Source organism: Nyctereutes procyonoides, unplaced genomic scaffold (assembly GCF_905146905.1).
Source record: "Nyctereutes procyonoides isolate TBG_1078 unplaced genomic scaffold, NYPRO_anot_genome, whole genome shotgun sequence".
In the NCBI taxonomy this organism is placed as follows: Eukaryota; Metazoa; Chordata; class Mammalia; order Carnivora; family Canidae; genus Nyctereutes; species Nyctereutes procyonoides.
This window is the reverse complement of record NW_026575126.1, coordinates 72348717-72362265: the sequence shown is the minus strand read 5'-3', so window position 1 is coordinate 72362265 and position 13549 is coordinate 72348717. Positions and strand designations below refer to the sequence as shown.

General features: G+C 53.5%; 1 protein-coding gene across 6 annotated transcripts in view; it reads right to left on the bottom strand.

Moving 5' to 3' along the window:
• The window catches only part of GTF2IRD1 (GTF2I repeat domain containing 1), a 112773-nt gene that overhangs the window by 36819 nt on the left and 62405 nt on the right, over positions 1–13549 (bottom strand). For all 6 annotated transcript variants that reach the window (XM_055339255.1, XM_055339253.1, XM_055339254.1 and 3 more), the window contains exons 15-17: positions 8214–8261; positions 7222–7287; positions 6064–6247 (exon numbers count right to left, since the gene is read on the bottom strand). In XM_055339255.1, coding sequence (XP_055195230.1) covers positions 6064–6247; positions 7222–7287; positions 8214–8261 — 298 coding nt within the window. The remainder of the gene's footprint in view (positions 1–6063; positions 6248–7221; positions 7288–8213; positions 8262–13549) is intronic.

Here is a 13549-nt window from a genome sequence, read left to right as displayed (position 1 = left end):
CAAGCAGAGCCGACACCGCCCCTTGGCTCTGGGATGCTTCCCACAGGGCCGGCTGGAAGTGCAGAGGCAGCCGGGCCCACCACATGGCAAGATCTTGAAGGGCAGGGAAGGTTCCCATGGGGTTTCTGGAGGGTTCACTTGGAGTTGGGGCCTCGGGGACCAACTCCCTGCTTTGCATTCATGTCTGTAACTCTAGACCCCACAAAGCCCTTCCTGGATGTCCTGGAGGCCTCTCGACCTGCTTGAGGTGGGTATTGTTTCCATCATTTACAGGATGAGGAGCCAGGCACAAAGAAGGTGAGTGAGGTGCCCTGGCCCCCTCTCCCGGGTGTCTCTCCAGCCAAGAGACCTTTCATCTGACGTGTCGGCACAGAGCACTTTAGCCTGGGAGCCCTGCTCCGCTCCTGACTCTCACAGGTGACAGTGGAGACGCCATTCTACTTCCTGGCCTCAGTTTCCTCATAAGGAGAAGGGGGAGAGGTAGTGGCGGAGGGGTTCTACATGCAAACTTCTCTAGCTCCTGAGGCTGTACTCCAGGGCAGTGCTGTGTCTCCTTCCCTCCCCACTCAGCCCTGTGAGCCCAGCTCTGGGCAGATACCCAGGTGCCTAGTGCCAGAAGAGGCACCAAATCCTCATCCACTGGCTGCCTGATTGGGGGCGGGGGGTGCCCTGTGAATCTGGCCTTTGGCCTTCCTTCTAGGCAAGGTCTCCTCTGTGCCACTGCCTGGCCACCCCTGTGACAGAGAGCTCATTACCTCTCCTGGCAGCCTCACCCACAGACCCATCCTCACACTGAACCCCAGTTGGCATGAACCCCCTGCCGCATGACACCCTTCGGGAGATTTGAAGGAATGGTGTCCCCATTCCACGGTCCCCTGGCCAGCCTGATCTCCTCAATGCCCTCGGCCTGCCACTGACTCCAGACCATGCCTCCCTCTCTTAGAGCGAATAGGCCTGCATTGAAAACAGAGCATTTACTTACTTACTTACTTTATTTATTTTAAAGATTCTATTTATTTATTCATGAGAGACACACAGAGAGAGGCAGAGACACAGGCAGAGGGAGAAGCAGGTTCCCTGTGGGGAGCCCGATGTAGAACTCAATCCCAGGACCCCGGGATCACGCCCTGAGCCAAAGGCAGACGTTCAACCACGGAGCCACCCAGGTGCCCGAAAACAGGGCATTTAGAATCAGTGCTATATAATAGAGTTTGTTTCCTGTCTCTGGCTTCTGGGAGGTAATCTCTCATCTTTGGTATTTCTCCAGGGACAGGAGTGTCTGAGTTATTATTCCTGGCGGGGACACTGGGATCACACCTAAGTTTATGCTAACGAGATGACTCAGGATTCTGGAAGATGCACCCTGTGATCAGAGGGCCAGGGCTTTGAGCTACCTGATATCCGCCCACCCTCCTGATTTCTAGAAGCAATCAAGCATGCCAACATAATGAATCCCAATAAAAATCATGGACACTGAAGCTCAGTGCTGAAGGGCGACATGCCCTGATACTGTGGGGACCTTGACTTCTGTGTCTCTTCATTTGGCCTGTCTTGATTATTATCCTTGACACAGAAGTAATTGTAATATAGCACTTCCTGAGTTCTATGAGTGGTTCCAGCTAGTTATTGAACCCTGGGGAGTCATGGAGGGGGGCCTCAGATTCTGAGCCAGTTGCTCAGAAGTATAGGTGGTCTAGGGACCCCTGAACTTGCAGCTGGGGTCTGTGGCCTGAACCTCTAGGGTCTGCAAATGCCGGGTGGTCATGTCAGAATGCGTAACATCCACCAGAACGTTCCACCACTACTTCCCTGGGCATGTTCAAGGGTCAACTCTGTATTTTTTATGGGACGAACTGTGCGCCCCCTGAATTTCATATGCTGAAGCCCTGACCCTGCAGTACCTTGGAATGTGACTATATTTGAAGACGGTGTCTTTAAAGAGATGGTTAAATTTAAATGAGGACATGGTGGGGGGTGTGCCCTTATCCCCTGACTGGTGCTCTTATAAGCAGAAGAGAATAGATCACATGGAAAGAGACCCCAGGGATGTGAGCACACAGAGAAAAGGCTCCCTGAAAACACAGTGAACAGGTGGTGACTTGCACATGAAGGAGAGAGGTCTCTGGTGAAACTGAACCTGCCAACACATTGATCTTGGACTTCCAGCCTCTAGAACAGCGAGAAATAAATCTCTGTGGTTTCAGTGCTCCCCCCCCCCCCGCCCTGTCAGTGATCCTTTGTTACGGCAGCCTCAGCAGACCAATACGCACCAGTATCTGTATCCATACATATATAGAAGATAAATGCATATACTTAATTGAGATGGAACTTACATGCCATAAAATTCACCTCTGAAGCATAACCCGGGGTTCTTGGGAGGTTCACAAAGTTGTTTATACAGATGTATGTCTACCTGATTCCAGAACATTTACATCACCCTTCTCTAAAGTAAGATAAATGACAAGTGGCTCCTTTACACTTAATATTCCCAGCAGTATTTTCTGCTGATTTTTAAAATGAGAAATCACAAAATAAATATACTAAGTGCTCAATCTCTCAGAATCACCCTCAAATGCCACACCTAGCACAGCTCAGCGCTCTCTCAAAATCATAGACTTTGCTTGACTTTCAGGAAACTCAAATCAGTTAAACTTACTTTTTAAAACTGATAAAAAATAAATAAATAAAACTGATAGATTTTGAGGGCACCTGGTTGGCTCAGCTGGTTAAGTGTCTGCCTTCAGCTTGGGGTCATGATCCTGGGGTCTTGGGATTGAGCCCCACATCTGGCTTCCTGCTCAGGGCAGAATCGACCTCTCCCTCTCAGTTCTGTCCCTCTCCCTGCTCCTGTGCTCTCTCTCAAATAAGTAAATAAATTTTTTTTAAAGATTTATTTATTTATTCATGACAGACAGAGAGGCAGAGACACAGGCAGAGGGAGAAGCAGGCTCCATGCAAGGAGCCTGATGTGGGACTCGATCCTGGGTCTCCAGGATCACACCCTGAGCCGAAGGTGGCACCAAACCGCTGAGCCACCAGGGCTGCCCAAGTAAATAAAATCTTAAAAAAAATGATTTATTTTTAAAGACATGGAAATCCTCATCCAGGCAAAGCACATGAGCAAACCTCAAAAGCTAACTCAAAAGGTGGCACATTGTCACTGCATTTGTAGGACATTCTGGAAAAGGCAAAACAATGATGGAAGATTGATGGGCGGTCGCCAGGGGCTGGGGTGGCCCACAAAGGGACACAAGGGAATGTTTTGGGGTGATGGGACTGTGCCATATGTTTTGTTTTTCTTTTCTTTTTTTTTTTTGAATTTTTATTTATGATAGTCACACACACAGAGAGAGGCAGAGACATAGGCAGAGGGAGAAGCAGGCTCCATGCACCGGGAGCCCGACGTGGGATTAGATCCCGGGTCTCCAGGATCGCGCCCTGGGCCAAAGGCAGGCGCCAAACCGCTGCGCCACCCAGGGATCCCTGTTTTATTTTTCTAAGATTATTTATTTATTTATTTATTCATGAGAGACACAGAGAGAGAGGCAGAGACACAGGCAGAGGGAGAAGCAGGCTCCATGCCAGGAGCCTGATGCGGGACTTGATCCCAGGACCTGGGATCATGATCTGAGCCAAAAGCAGACGCTGAAACACTGAGCACTTAGGTGCCCCAATCATCTTGATTGTGGTGGTGGTTATATGACGTGTGAACTTATCAAAGTTCAAAGGACTATACACTTAAAACCGGTGAATTTTACCAAATATAATTGAACTCCAATAAACTTGACGTTCCAAAAAAAACCAGACCGATCTCCATTGAGTATTTACAGTGTGCCAGGCCCTCTGCTGAGCCTTGACCTCCACTGCCACTCCAGGAAGTGGCATGGTGCTTCCCGTTTAACACCCTGGAGCCACCTACCCAAGGTCACGGGGAGGAGCGGGACGCCTGGGCTCACACCCGGAGAGGGCCCCTCGGTCTGCGGAGAGCCACCCAACTAATCCGCCTCCCTTTCTAAGTGTAAAGCGGCATGATAAAATGCTCATGAGACCGGAGAGGGGAGCTGTGTCCGCACTGAACAATGAGAAAGGTCAGCTCGTGAGGACGTGCTGTGAACTTGGCTCCTACCTCTGAGCTGCCCAAGTGCTTCTGGCTCTCAGTCTGGCGGTCGAATGTGGCAGGCGGCCCCCAGAGGTCACGTCCCTTCTGGACGTGTTTAGAACATTCAGGCCCCAACGTCCTGTCCCCGCCCCGACCTCTCCCCTGAGCAGGGAGGTGAGTCCCATTATCCACCTGCCGTCCCCCCTGCAGGAAGACCCCACACACTGCAGACAAACCCGTATCAGACCCGACTCCAGACTGCAGCCTCTGCCTGCACCCCCTCCATCACAGAGGATGGCATCACCGCCACCCCAGGTGATCAGCCTCGACCCGGAGCCATTCAGATCCCTTTTTTCTCACATTCCACATCCAACATGTCGGCAAATTCTGACAGCTCATCTTCAGAATACCGCCTGAATGGGACTTCTCACCAAGCTACCACCTTGCCCGGGGGCCAGAGGAAAGCCTCCTCGCTGGTCCCTGCTTCTGCTCCTGCCTGCCCACAGCCCCCAGATCCTTTTCTACCTCACAGCTGGAGGGAAAAAAAAAATAAAGACCAGATCGCATCATATTCTCAGAATCTTCCTTGGATCTTCCGGTGAGTTGTCATTAAATATAAGATAAAATCCCAACTCTTTAAGCTAGACCAAGACCCTGCATAATCTGGCCCCTGCTCCCTCCTAGGCTTTACTACTCTTCCCTTGCTCACTGTGCATGGCCACGCTGGTGCTTCACTGGTCTTCAAACATGCAAGCATGCCCATGCCTCAGTGCCTTTGCACCTGCCATTCCCTCTGCCTGAATGGTCTCTCACCAGGTATCAGCATGCCATGCTTCCTGATAGGCTCCTCCTGCCCCTCTCTGCCCCCAGACCATGGGTTATAGCATTTATCTCTACCTGACATCATACGGCAGTTTTAGTCAATGAGACTGGCCAACTCGAGGGCAGATCTCGGCATGTGCTGCTTCTCACAGCCTGGTGCACAGCTGGCACTCAAGATGTATTTGTGGAAGGCAAAAATCACATGTCCATTATTTTTATCTCTTGGAGAACCCCACTCCTTGTTCCTCCTGGCGCAAATGAAGCCCTGTTGGGGGCCTGCCCCCAACACCGCATCACCTGCCAAGAAGGTATGCCATGAATCTCTCAATTTGGGGGCCTCTAATCCCCCAGGGGTAAGAACCCTTAGGACTCTCCTCTTTCCTGCCACTTTCAACCAAACCAAGCCTAAATTTACATGACACCACAGTAACACACAGTACCAACAAACAAGTCACCCCAGAGCCCCCTCTCACTCCCTGCCCTAAATCAATAATTGCCTCCACCTCCACAGGGGCTTTATGTCTGAGCTGGGCACACAGGCTGGATATGTGGAGCTCTACTGGGCCCTCGAAGACAAAAACCCTGGGGTAATGGGCATTACCCTCAGCAATACCTCTGGCCCAGGATACCAACACATGCCCAGAGAATCCTTAGAACAGTCCAGGATCTCAAGCCAGCAGACAGTTTCCATTCCACATGTAGGTAAACAGTAGGGTTGCTTCGGGTCCAGCAGGCCTGGGCAAAAACCTCACGCCTGCCCAACTGTGGCCAAACCCCCCCTCCCCTTGCCAGTTTCAAAACAATAAAAAAGCCTGCCCCAATCTGAAGATGAAGATGGCAATCTGGTGCTACCCCGAGATGCCAGGCAGGCCTGGAGGGGCCCCCTGTGGCTGCAGCCAGGCCTTACCTCTTTTTTTTTTTTAATTTTTATTTATTTATGATAATCACAGAGACAGAGAGAGAGAGAGAGAGAGAGAGGGAGAGAGAGAGGGAGAGAGAGGCGCAGAGACACAGGCAGAGGGAGAAGCAGGCTCCATGCACTGGAAGCCCGATGTGGGATTCGATCCCGGGTCTCCAGGATCGCGCCCTGGGCCAAAGGCAGGCGCTAAACCGCTGCGCCACCCAGGGATCCCAGGCCTTACCTCTTGATGACAAACTGGATACTGTTGCTGGCTTCCAGGATCTTCCGGAGCTTGGCGATCCCGAAGCAGTTGGGCCTGCGGAGGGAGATGCCTTCGGGCAGCCCCACCACAAACAGCTCCTCTGGGTACATCAGAAACTTGGAGTATGGCACCTTGACGGGCTCCGAGATGCCAATGGCCTTGGCTGTAGAGACACAGCTACTGTAGGGGGGCCACCAGGGCTCCGAGGCCACAAGCCACGGCTCCAGCCTCCCACATCTGGGTGGGGGTGCAGGTGCCAGGGCTCTCTTGAGAGTCAATGCTTAGTTGACCTCATCCCAACCTTTCTGAGAGCTGGGTCCTGTTGCCCCAGTCTGCAGGTAAGGGACCAGGGCTCAGAGTGGATGTGACAGAGGTAGCAGAGCCCCAGAGCTGGGGAATGCGAACCTGAGTCAGGGGGACCCCTAAACCCCCATACTCAGGCAGTGCATGAGAAACCACCAATGGCTGGTGAGGCCTGGTGTCGGCTCTGCCCAAGCTCACTTGTCCCTGTGATGCCAGAAAGGATTCCAGAGAGCCCCCTGCTACCATACATGACACCAAAACTGGGTGGCCCAACACCATACCTTGGGAATGGGACAGGTCTGAGGCCCAGGCCACTCACACTTTCCCCAGGCCTCAGGTCTCCCTGTCCGTCAAATGGGTATGAGGACACAGGGATTTTGTTGGACTTTGGGAAAGGTTGCGTGAAGCCCCTAGCCAGCGCCTGGCAAACCACTGGGGTCCTAATAAAAGCCTCCCCTGCCCTGCCCCCGAGCCTCCTTCCTGGACTCTCGAGTAGGGAAGTTCTTGCTCTGTGGGAGTCCTCTCGAGGACCCTGAATGAAGGTGTCCCTGAGGACAGAGGTCAGTTACAGCAGTGGACAGAACGGGCTCTCTGACCTGCGGCCAATTGTGATGGAGAAGGCCGGGGCCACATTTCGGTAGTGGTGGTGGGGTGTTCTGGGCAGTGTCTCATCTCCCTGGGTGTCCCCATCCCCTTCCCAATGGGCCCCAGCCCCTCCATCCCCTCCCTGCCTTGTCCCAGAGCGGGGCGCAGTGGGATCCAAAGTCCCTCTGAAAACAGGGCAGCGGGAGGGAGGGCCACCTGCCCTGGGGCCCTGGCCGGCTCCTTGCTCACCATATCGTGTGTTGAAGAGCAGCTCCACCTGTTTCCTCAGGGGCCGGATCACGTCACCGTGGCTGTCTGGAAGGCAAAAGGCAGCCTATTGGGCTTCCCCAGGGGCAGCAGCACCCCACTTCTCAGCTCATGTCCCAGCTCTGCCGGCATCAAGAATGACCCTGCATTGGGACTTGGGAATGGGGGAAGGCCGGGGTGGTGGAGGCAGGTAAACTGTTTCCTCAGGAATGGCTCCCCAAACAGGTCTGCAATTCTTGAATTCAAACATCTGCCTGTAAAGTCAGGTCTAAAGTATCACTGGGCCTGAATGAAGGTTTGGAAGATTTTGCAGCCTAAGAATGACCACAGCCCTTTCTAAGCGTTTGTCACTCTAGACCAGCCAAGGAAGTGACTCAGCTATTGGGGGATGGTAAGCCTGCAAATTGAGTACACCACCACCAGGTGGCAGTGACTTTTCTACTCCCACCCCAGGGCAGGCTGAGTTTAGGGAAATGACCCTTCTCTCCTCTCACACCCACTCGATTCCATTTCTGGGGCAGATACTCCCAAGAGGAAACAGACCCATCCTCACTTTGATCTCTCCCTCCACTACTCTCACTTAGCAGGAAGGGAATGAGTGGTGTTCCTGAGAATGGCAGATCTCTCGGACACAAAGCCAATTTTGTGCTTCTCAGCCTCAATAGCACTCTCTCAGACTCCAGACTTCAGACCTTTGTGAAAGAAGCAGGGTGTGTATAAAAATAAAGACAGAGAATGCTCCGCATTTCCCTTGCCAGAAAGAGCTGCTTGTACTGACCAGGTACCTCCTAGTTCTGGAAGACAGGTCTATAAACCTCCGCCCACCCTAGGCTGCCCGCAGGACTCTCACGTCCAAACAGGGTGTTGGGGGATTTGGGGTGGAGAGAACCAGAGACAACAGGGAGGGGAAGCATGCAGGAGGGGAGGAGAGATGGGGTGATGGGGTGAAATGTGAGAGGTGGACAGCGCCTCACCCTCCATGGGCCTCTCCTCAGGCCGCGGGTCCTCGCTGGGGCCTTTCTCTGAAAGAGAACAGAGGGTGCCAGGAAGCCACAGGCATCACCTCCTGGGCTGTATGCTGCAAAGGTCAGGCCAGACAAGTGGGGTGTGGCATAGCAATCCCCCACAAGGGATCAGGGACCTCGATCCTGTACAGGCACCCCACCCTTGTCTTCACACAAGGAGGGCAAGTTCAGAGCCAGGTGCCTCGCACATTTGGTATGCACCCCTCTGGAGACCAGACCCCAGTTGGTCCTTTCCACGTTCTAGGTTCTGCCCTAGGTGCTAGGCTACTCAGGGACAAGACAAAGCCCTGTCCTGCTGTAACACCAGATCGAACACCTAATGCCCATCAGCAGCGATGCCGTGAAGACAGTTGGCTAAGGAGATGGCACCGATCCTCACCTAAGCTCAGAGCAACAGATCCAGCCTCGTACCCAGGCAGCCAGGCCATGGTGCGTGAACAGGGGAGTGTTGGAGCTGTATGGGGGTGAGGGCCCCTGGTGGCCTGGGAGGGGGCTGAGGGAGGCTTTCTGCAGGAGAGGAACACCAAGGATGGAGACCAGGGTTTGGGGAAAGCAGTGGGGGGAGAGAGGGGTGCAGTACGGGGGGTGGTTGCAAACTGAGGTTTGGCTGGAGGAGGAAGTACATGTGCATGGACAGCAGACCGGGGTGCAGGGGGCCGGGGGGGTTGGACAGGCACACTGCAGGGCCTCCCTCAGCAGCACCCCCTTATTGCCAGGGCCAGAGCCAGGAAGGCATCAGGGCTGTTCAGTATTTGAAACCACCGGAAGGAGGCTGTAATTTGGGAAGTGTCACCAGGTGCCTTCACACACAGGAATAAGCCTTCAAGGGCCTGTTTCAGCCCATGAAGGGTAGCCGGGCTGGAGAGCGGCGGAGCAGGTGACCTCAGGTCTGCCAGACTCCTGGCCAGTGCCCATCTGCTTTCCCGCCTGCTTCCAGAGGGAGCACATGGGGAAAAGGGCTATAGGGCATGGTCCCCTGTCCCATACAGGACGCTGAGCCAGAAATCAAGGGGCTGATGCCGGCAGAGCTGCCAAGAGTCAAAATTCACTCAGGATGGAGGGAACCGTGAGCCTGTGCCCGGGATCACCAGGCAAGCCTGAGGGTTGGGACATAGCTTGGAAGGCGCTGGAAGGTTCTGGAGGGTTGCACCTATGCTCAGCAGACTTGAAAAGGCAGAGGGCCAGCCCTGGATCTCAGACCTAAAGCTTGGTCAGGGAAATAGACACACTGTGGGCAGCGGATGCTGGGCCCTCTGGGCTCTGCCTGAAGGCTCGACTCTGGCTGCAGTGGCAGCCCCAGCAAGCTGTGAGGGCAGAGGAGCAGAGCCTGGCAGGCCGCTCTCTCCGCCAATGATGCAGGGCGATCCAGAGGATCACTACCCCAGCTCCCTCCTCGCCCGGCTGCGTAACTCGGTGTGTGGCTGATGCAGCCCTGGTGGTCCGGAATCAGCTGTCCACAGCGGTAATGGGCCCGGTACCACTCCTGCACCATCCCTGTCCCACTTCCACCCCAGGTTCGTGTGCCTGGACCTCCTCCCATGCAAGTATGTGAAGCCTTATCTCAGGGTCAGCTTCTGGAAGGTCCTGCAAATACACTGTATTTTTGCTATTTCTGGGTGAAGAGGGCAGGCAGACAGAGAGGAGTCTAGTGAGACCAGCAGGGCCATCAGGGAGTTTTCCTGGGCAGTGACCCATGACAAGGAGTCAGGTGACTATCAGTCCCCGGGGCTGGGGCCCCAATCAAAGTTAGGAGGTGGGTTGGAGAGACATGAGGGGGAGACCTGGCCAGGGTGTCTGTCCCTGCCATGAGCTGTCCACGTGCCATTGTCCTGGCTGTGGCAACAATCTGAAAAGCCAAAGTAGGAGAGGACCCACCTCCGCCGTCTACCAAGTCCAGGTATCTTTGGCCCCGGTAAGGAGGGGCTCCTGTTGGGTTGGGTTCCACTCCTGGGGGGCTGTGACCCATGTGTTTTGGGGTTCTAAATTCCAAATGTGGGGAACTCGCCAGATTCTCCACCCAGGTGTTGGACACTGGGCTATTTACCCTGAACGAGCCCACCCACTTGGTCACGGCTCCCACATTCTCAACTGCAAGTAACTGGCAACATCCTCAAGAAATGATCAATAACACGCCAAACACCACAGTGCTCTAGGGATGTCCAAGGCACCAGGTCAGGGAAGGCGGGACAATTTGTGCAAAATCGTAGTGATGTACATATGCACATCTGCAGAAAAGACATACGAGGGATGGATGCTCAATTGGTAGCTGCCCGAGGAGGGGGCAGCAGAGCGTCTCCTATATGGGTGACATAGCCCTGCATCATTTACTTTACGATGTACACATGTAAGCAGAAAAAGCACACACACGGACACATGTGTGCACACATACACCCTTCTAATCCATGGCGGTCCTGAAAGCCTCAGAATCTTCCCGCTTCATAGGTTTTGAGTGGGGCTTGGAAAGGCGCCTTGGACAGGCAGTCAGCAAACCTGAGTTCCAGCCCAAGGCTGGGTGACCTTGTGGAGGGACTGGCTGTGCCAGACCTCAGGCTCCCCTTCTCTGTCAAACCAAAGAGGAGACGCCTTTCCAATAGAAATGGACCATGGCCATAGGCTAGTCCTCGGTCGCCTAGCTCCCTGGTGTCCAGATGGAGAGAGACACCCACAGTCTTCTCTTCCAGTGCTGTGCCCACAGCCCGGTGCCCTGAGACCTTGGTGGCCCACCACCCCTGGTGCTCAGCTCATCCTGAGCCTCAGGTCATCTCAGCTCATCTCAACTGTTGCCAAGTCCGGTCCTGCCCCACCCGTCCAGAATATTCTTTCTCCCCGACCGAGGTATTAAAAGCACACCCTAACTGACTTAGGAAACAAAAAGACACACCACGTAACCTCATACAGCTACTATGGCGGCGATCCCTTCCTTTTTGTTTAACCGGTGATTATTCTTTCAACAGTTGCACACAGCTCAGCTTTGTGCCCTTCCGTGCTCCCCATTCCTGCCTATTTTTGGCGGCGCTGACAGTCCATCAGGAGGCTGCCACCAACAATTCCCTGATGGCGAGGCTGGCTCTCTCCAGTTCTCCACCGTCCCCCGTAACACAGTCATGAACATCTCCGTGCGGGAGACGCGATCCATATTTCAGATCATTTTCCCAGGACTGGATCCCCGGGAGCTACCAGAGAGGTGCTTGTTTTGACGGCTCTTCAAGCTGACGTATTTCTTGAAAAGGCAACTTGGCAATCTGCATTCTTACCAGCGCCAGAGGAGCACCCATTTCTCACTATGCTCAACAGAGGTTCGGCCCGATTAAGGGGTGCAGAAGAGATGCCTCTGTGTCTCTGAGGCTGTACTTGTTTGTCTTGCCTGCTCTTTCTTTTCTGTATGCAATCGATCTTCCGTTCATGTGGGGCCAGACCCTGGGATGCGCCCCTCGGGTCCCCTTCCAGGAAAGGCGTATGGCCGCAGCAGCAGGGAGTATGCTCGGCGAGTGGCCATGGCAGTTGCCCCTCAAAGCACTGCCCTCCCAGGGTGACTCCCATCCCATGACCGAAGGAAAGATATCCCACTTCAACCTGGAACAACGCCAAGGGGCCATTCAGCTCCAGAGCTTTTCACAGGACTGGGGCCACAAGTAATGTCATTCCTGGCTACATTGTGCACCCTTTCCCAAGGCATCTGCCAACTGCATCACCTTGCAGCTACCTTTACCCAACTGATAAATATGAGAGGAAGTACCGAGCTTTCCAAAACAATGTGGGAAAGCTCCCCCAGGAAGAGGCTGGGGTCCCCGTGCCGCCCTGCCACCCCAGCTGGCCCACGGTCGGCCCCAGATCCTGGTGTCCCATGAGCCAACTCAGTCCTAAAGAATGTGCCTCCACTGGATCCCTTCTGATGGTTCAGTCGTCTGCGTGGCAACCTCTTTCAGAACTGAGCCCAGGATGGGCAGGTGTTCGACCTGTCTGCCATTTGGACAAACGCTCTTCTGGAAAAGTCTGTTTTCCACGGACACCCCATGACTTCTCAAGTGCTGCGGGCGGGAGCTTAGGTAGTATCTGCCTGGGATCGGACTCCTCAGAAGCTGGAGACTGACAGGCATCCACAGCTGCTCTGATGAGCCTGCACATCTCCTCACTGAGCAGGCGTACGGGGTCCTTCTGGGTCCTTCTGACGCTTTCCCGTGTCCAGGTCATGCTCCCTGACAGAGACGACGGAAGCGGACAAGGAGCAGAGACGTTCTGCTTTCATTCTGTCACCAATTAACATGGCACCACCCACCTGGGCCTGCAGGAAACCTTATGTTTTTCCAGTCATGTGTCTATTTTTGGTTGGGGAAGAATTTCTAAAGTGCAGAAAAGCACACAGAATATTTTAATAAACAGCCAGAGTGAATACAAGTTAGCATTTTGTCATTTTTGCACCTGATTTTTTATTTTTTTATTTTTATTTTTTTTATTTTTTATTTTTTTTATTTATTTATGATAGTCACACAGGGAGAGAGAGAGAGAGAGGCAGAGACACAGGCAGAGGGAGAAGCAGGCTCCATGCACCGGGAGCCCGACGCGGGACCCGATCCCGGGTCTCCAGGATCGCGCCCTGGGCCAAAGGCAGGCGCCAAACCGCTGCACCACCCAGGGATCCCCCTGCACCTGATTTTTTAATAAAACATAAAATAGCACTGTTTTTATGTTTCCAAACTCACATAAATGCCACACCGCCAATACCTCTCTGCAGTTGCTCTTCATGATGAGCATTACACTCCTGAAACCGCTTTGCACTGTTCATTTATTTAATTTCACCATTTTAAGTGATCTCTATGCCCAAAGTGGGGCTCGAACTCATAACCCCAAGCAAGATCAAGAGTTGCACGTTCCTCCAACTGAGCCAGGCGGGCGCCCCTGCACTGGTCATTTAAATGCCACCTGCTATGCCTCGTACCCTTAGGCGCCCCCACCCTCTACTTCCAATCAAGCCCATGCCAGATACTGCACACACGGGAAACGAAAAAAGCCAGTCCAGTCCCCTTGAGTTTCGTGGCCTGGCCCTGCATCCTGTACTACAAAGCTTTCCAAATTTGAATTATTTGAGTACTAACATCATTTTCTAGCATATCTGTGAATGTTGACATGCTATTTGTCTTTGTGATAACCAACTTCTAAAAAACTTCCCCCGGGGGGCGCCTCACTGGCTCAGTGGGTTGAGCATCCAACTCTTGATTTTGGTTCAGGTCATGATCTCGGGGTCCTGGGATGGAGCCCTACACTGTGCTCCACACTCAGTAAAGTCT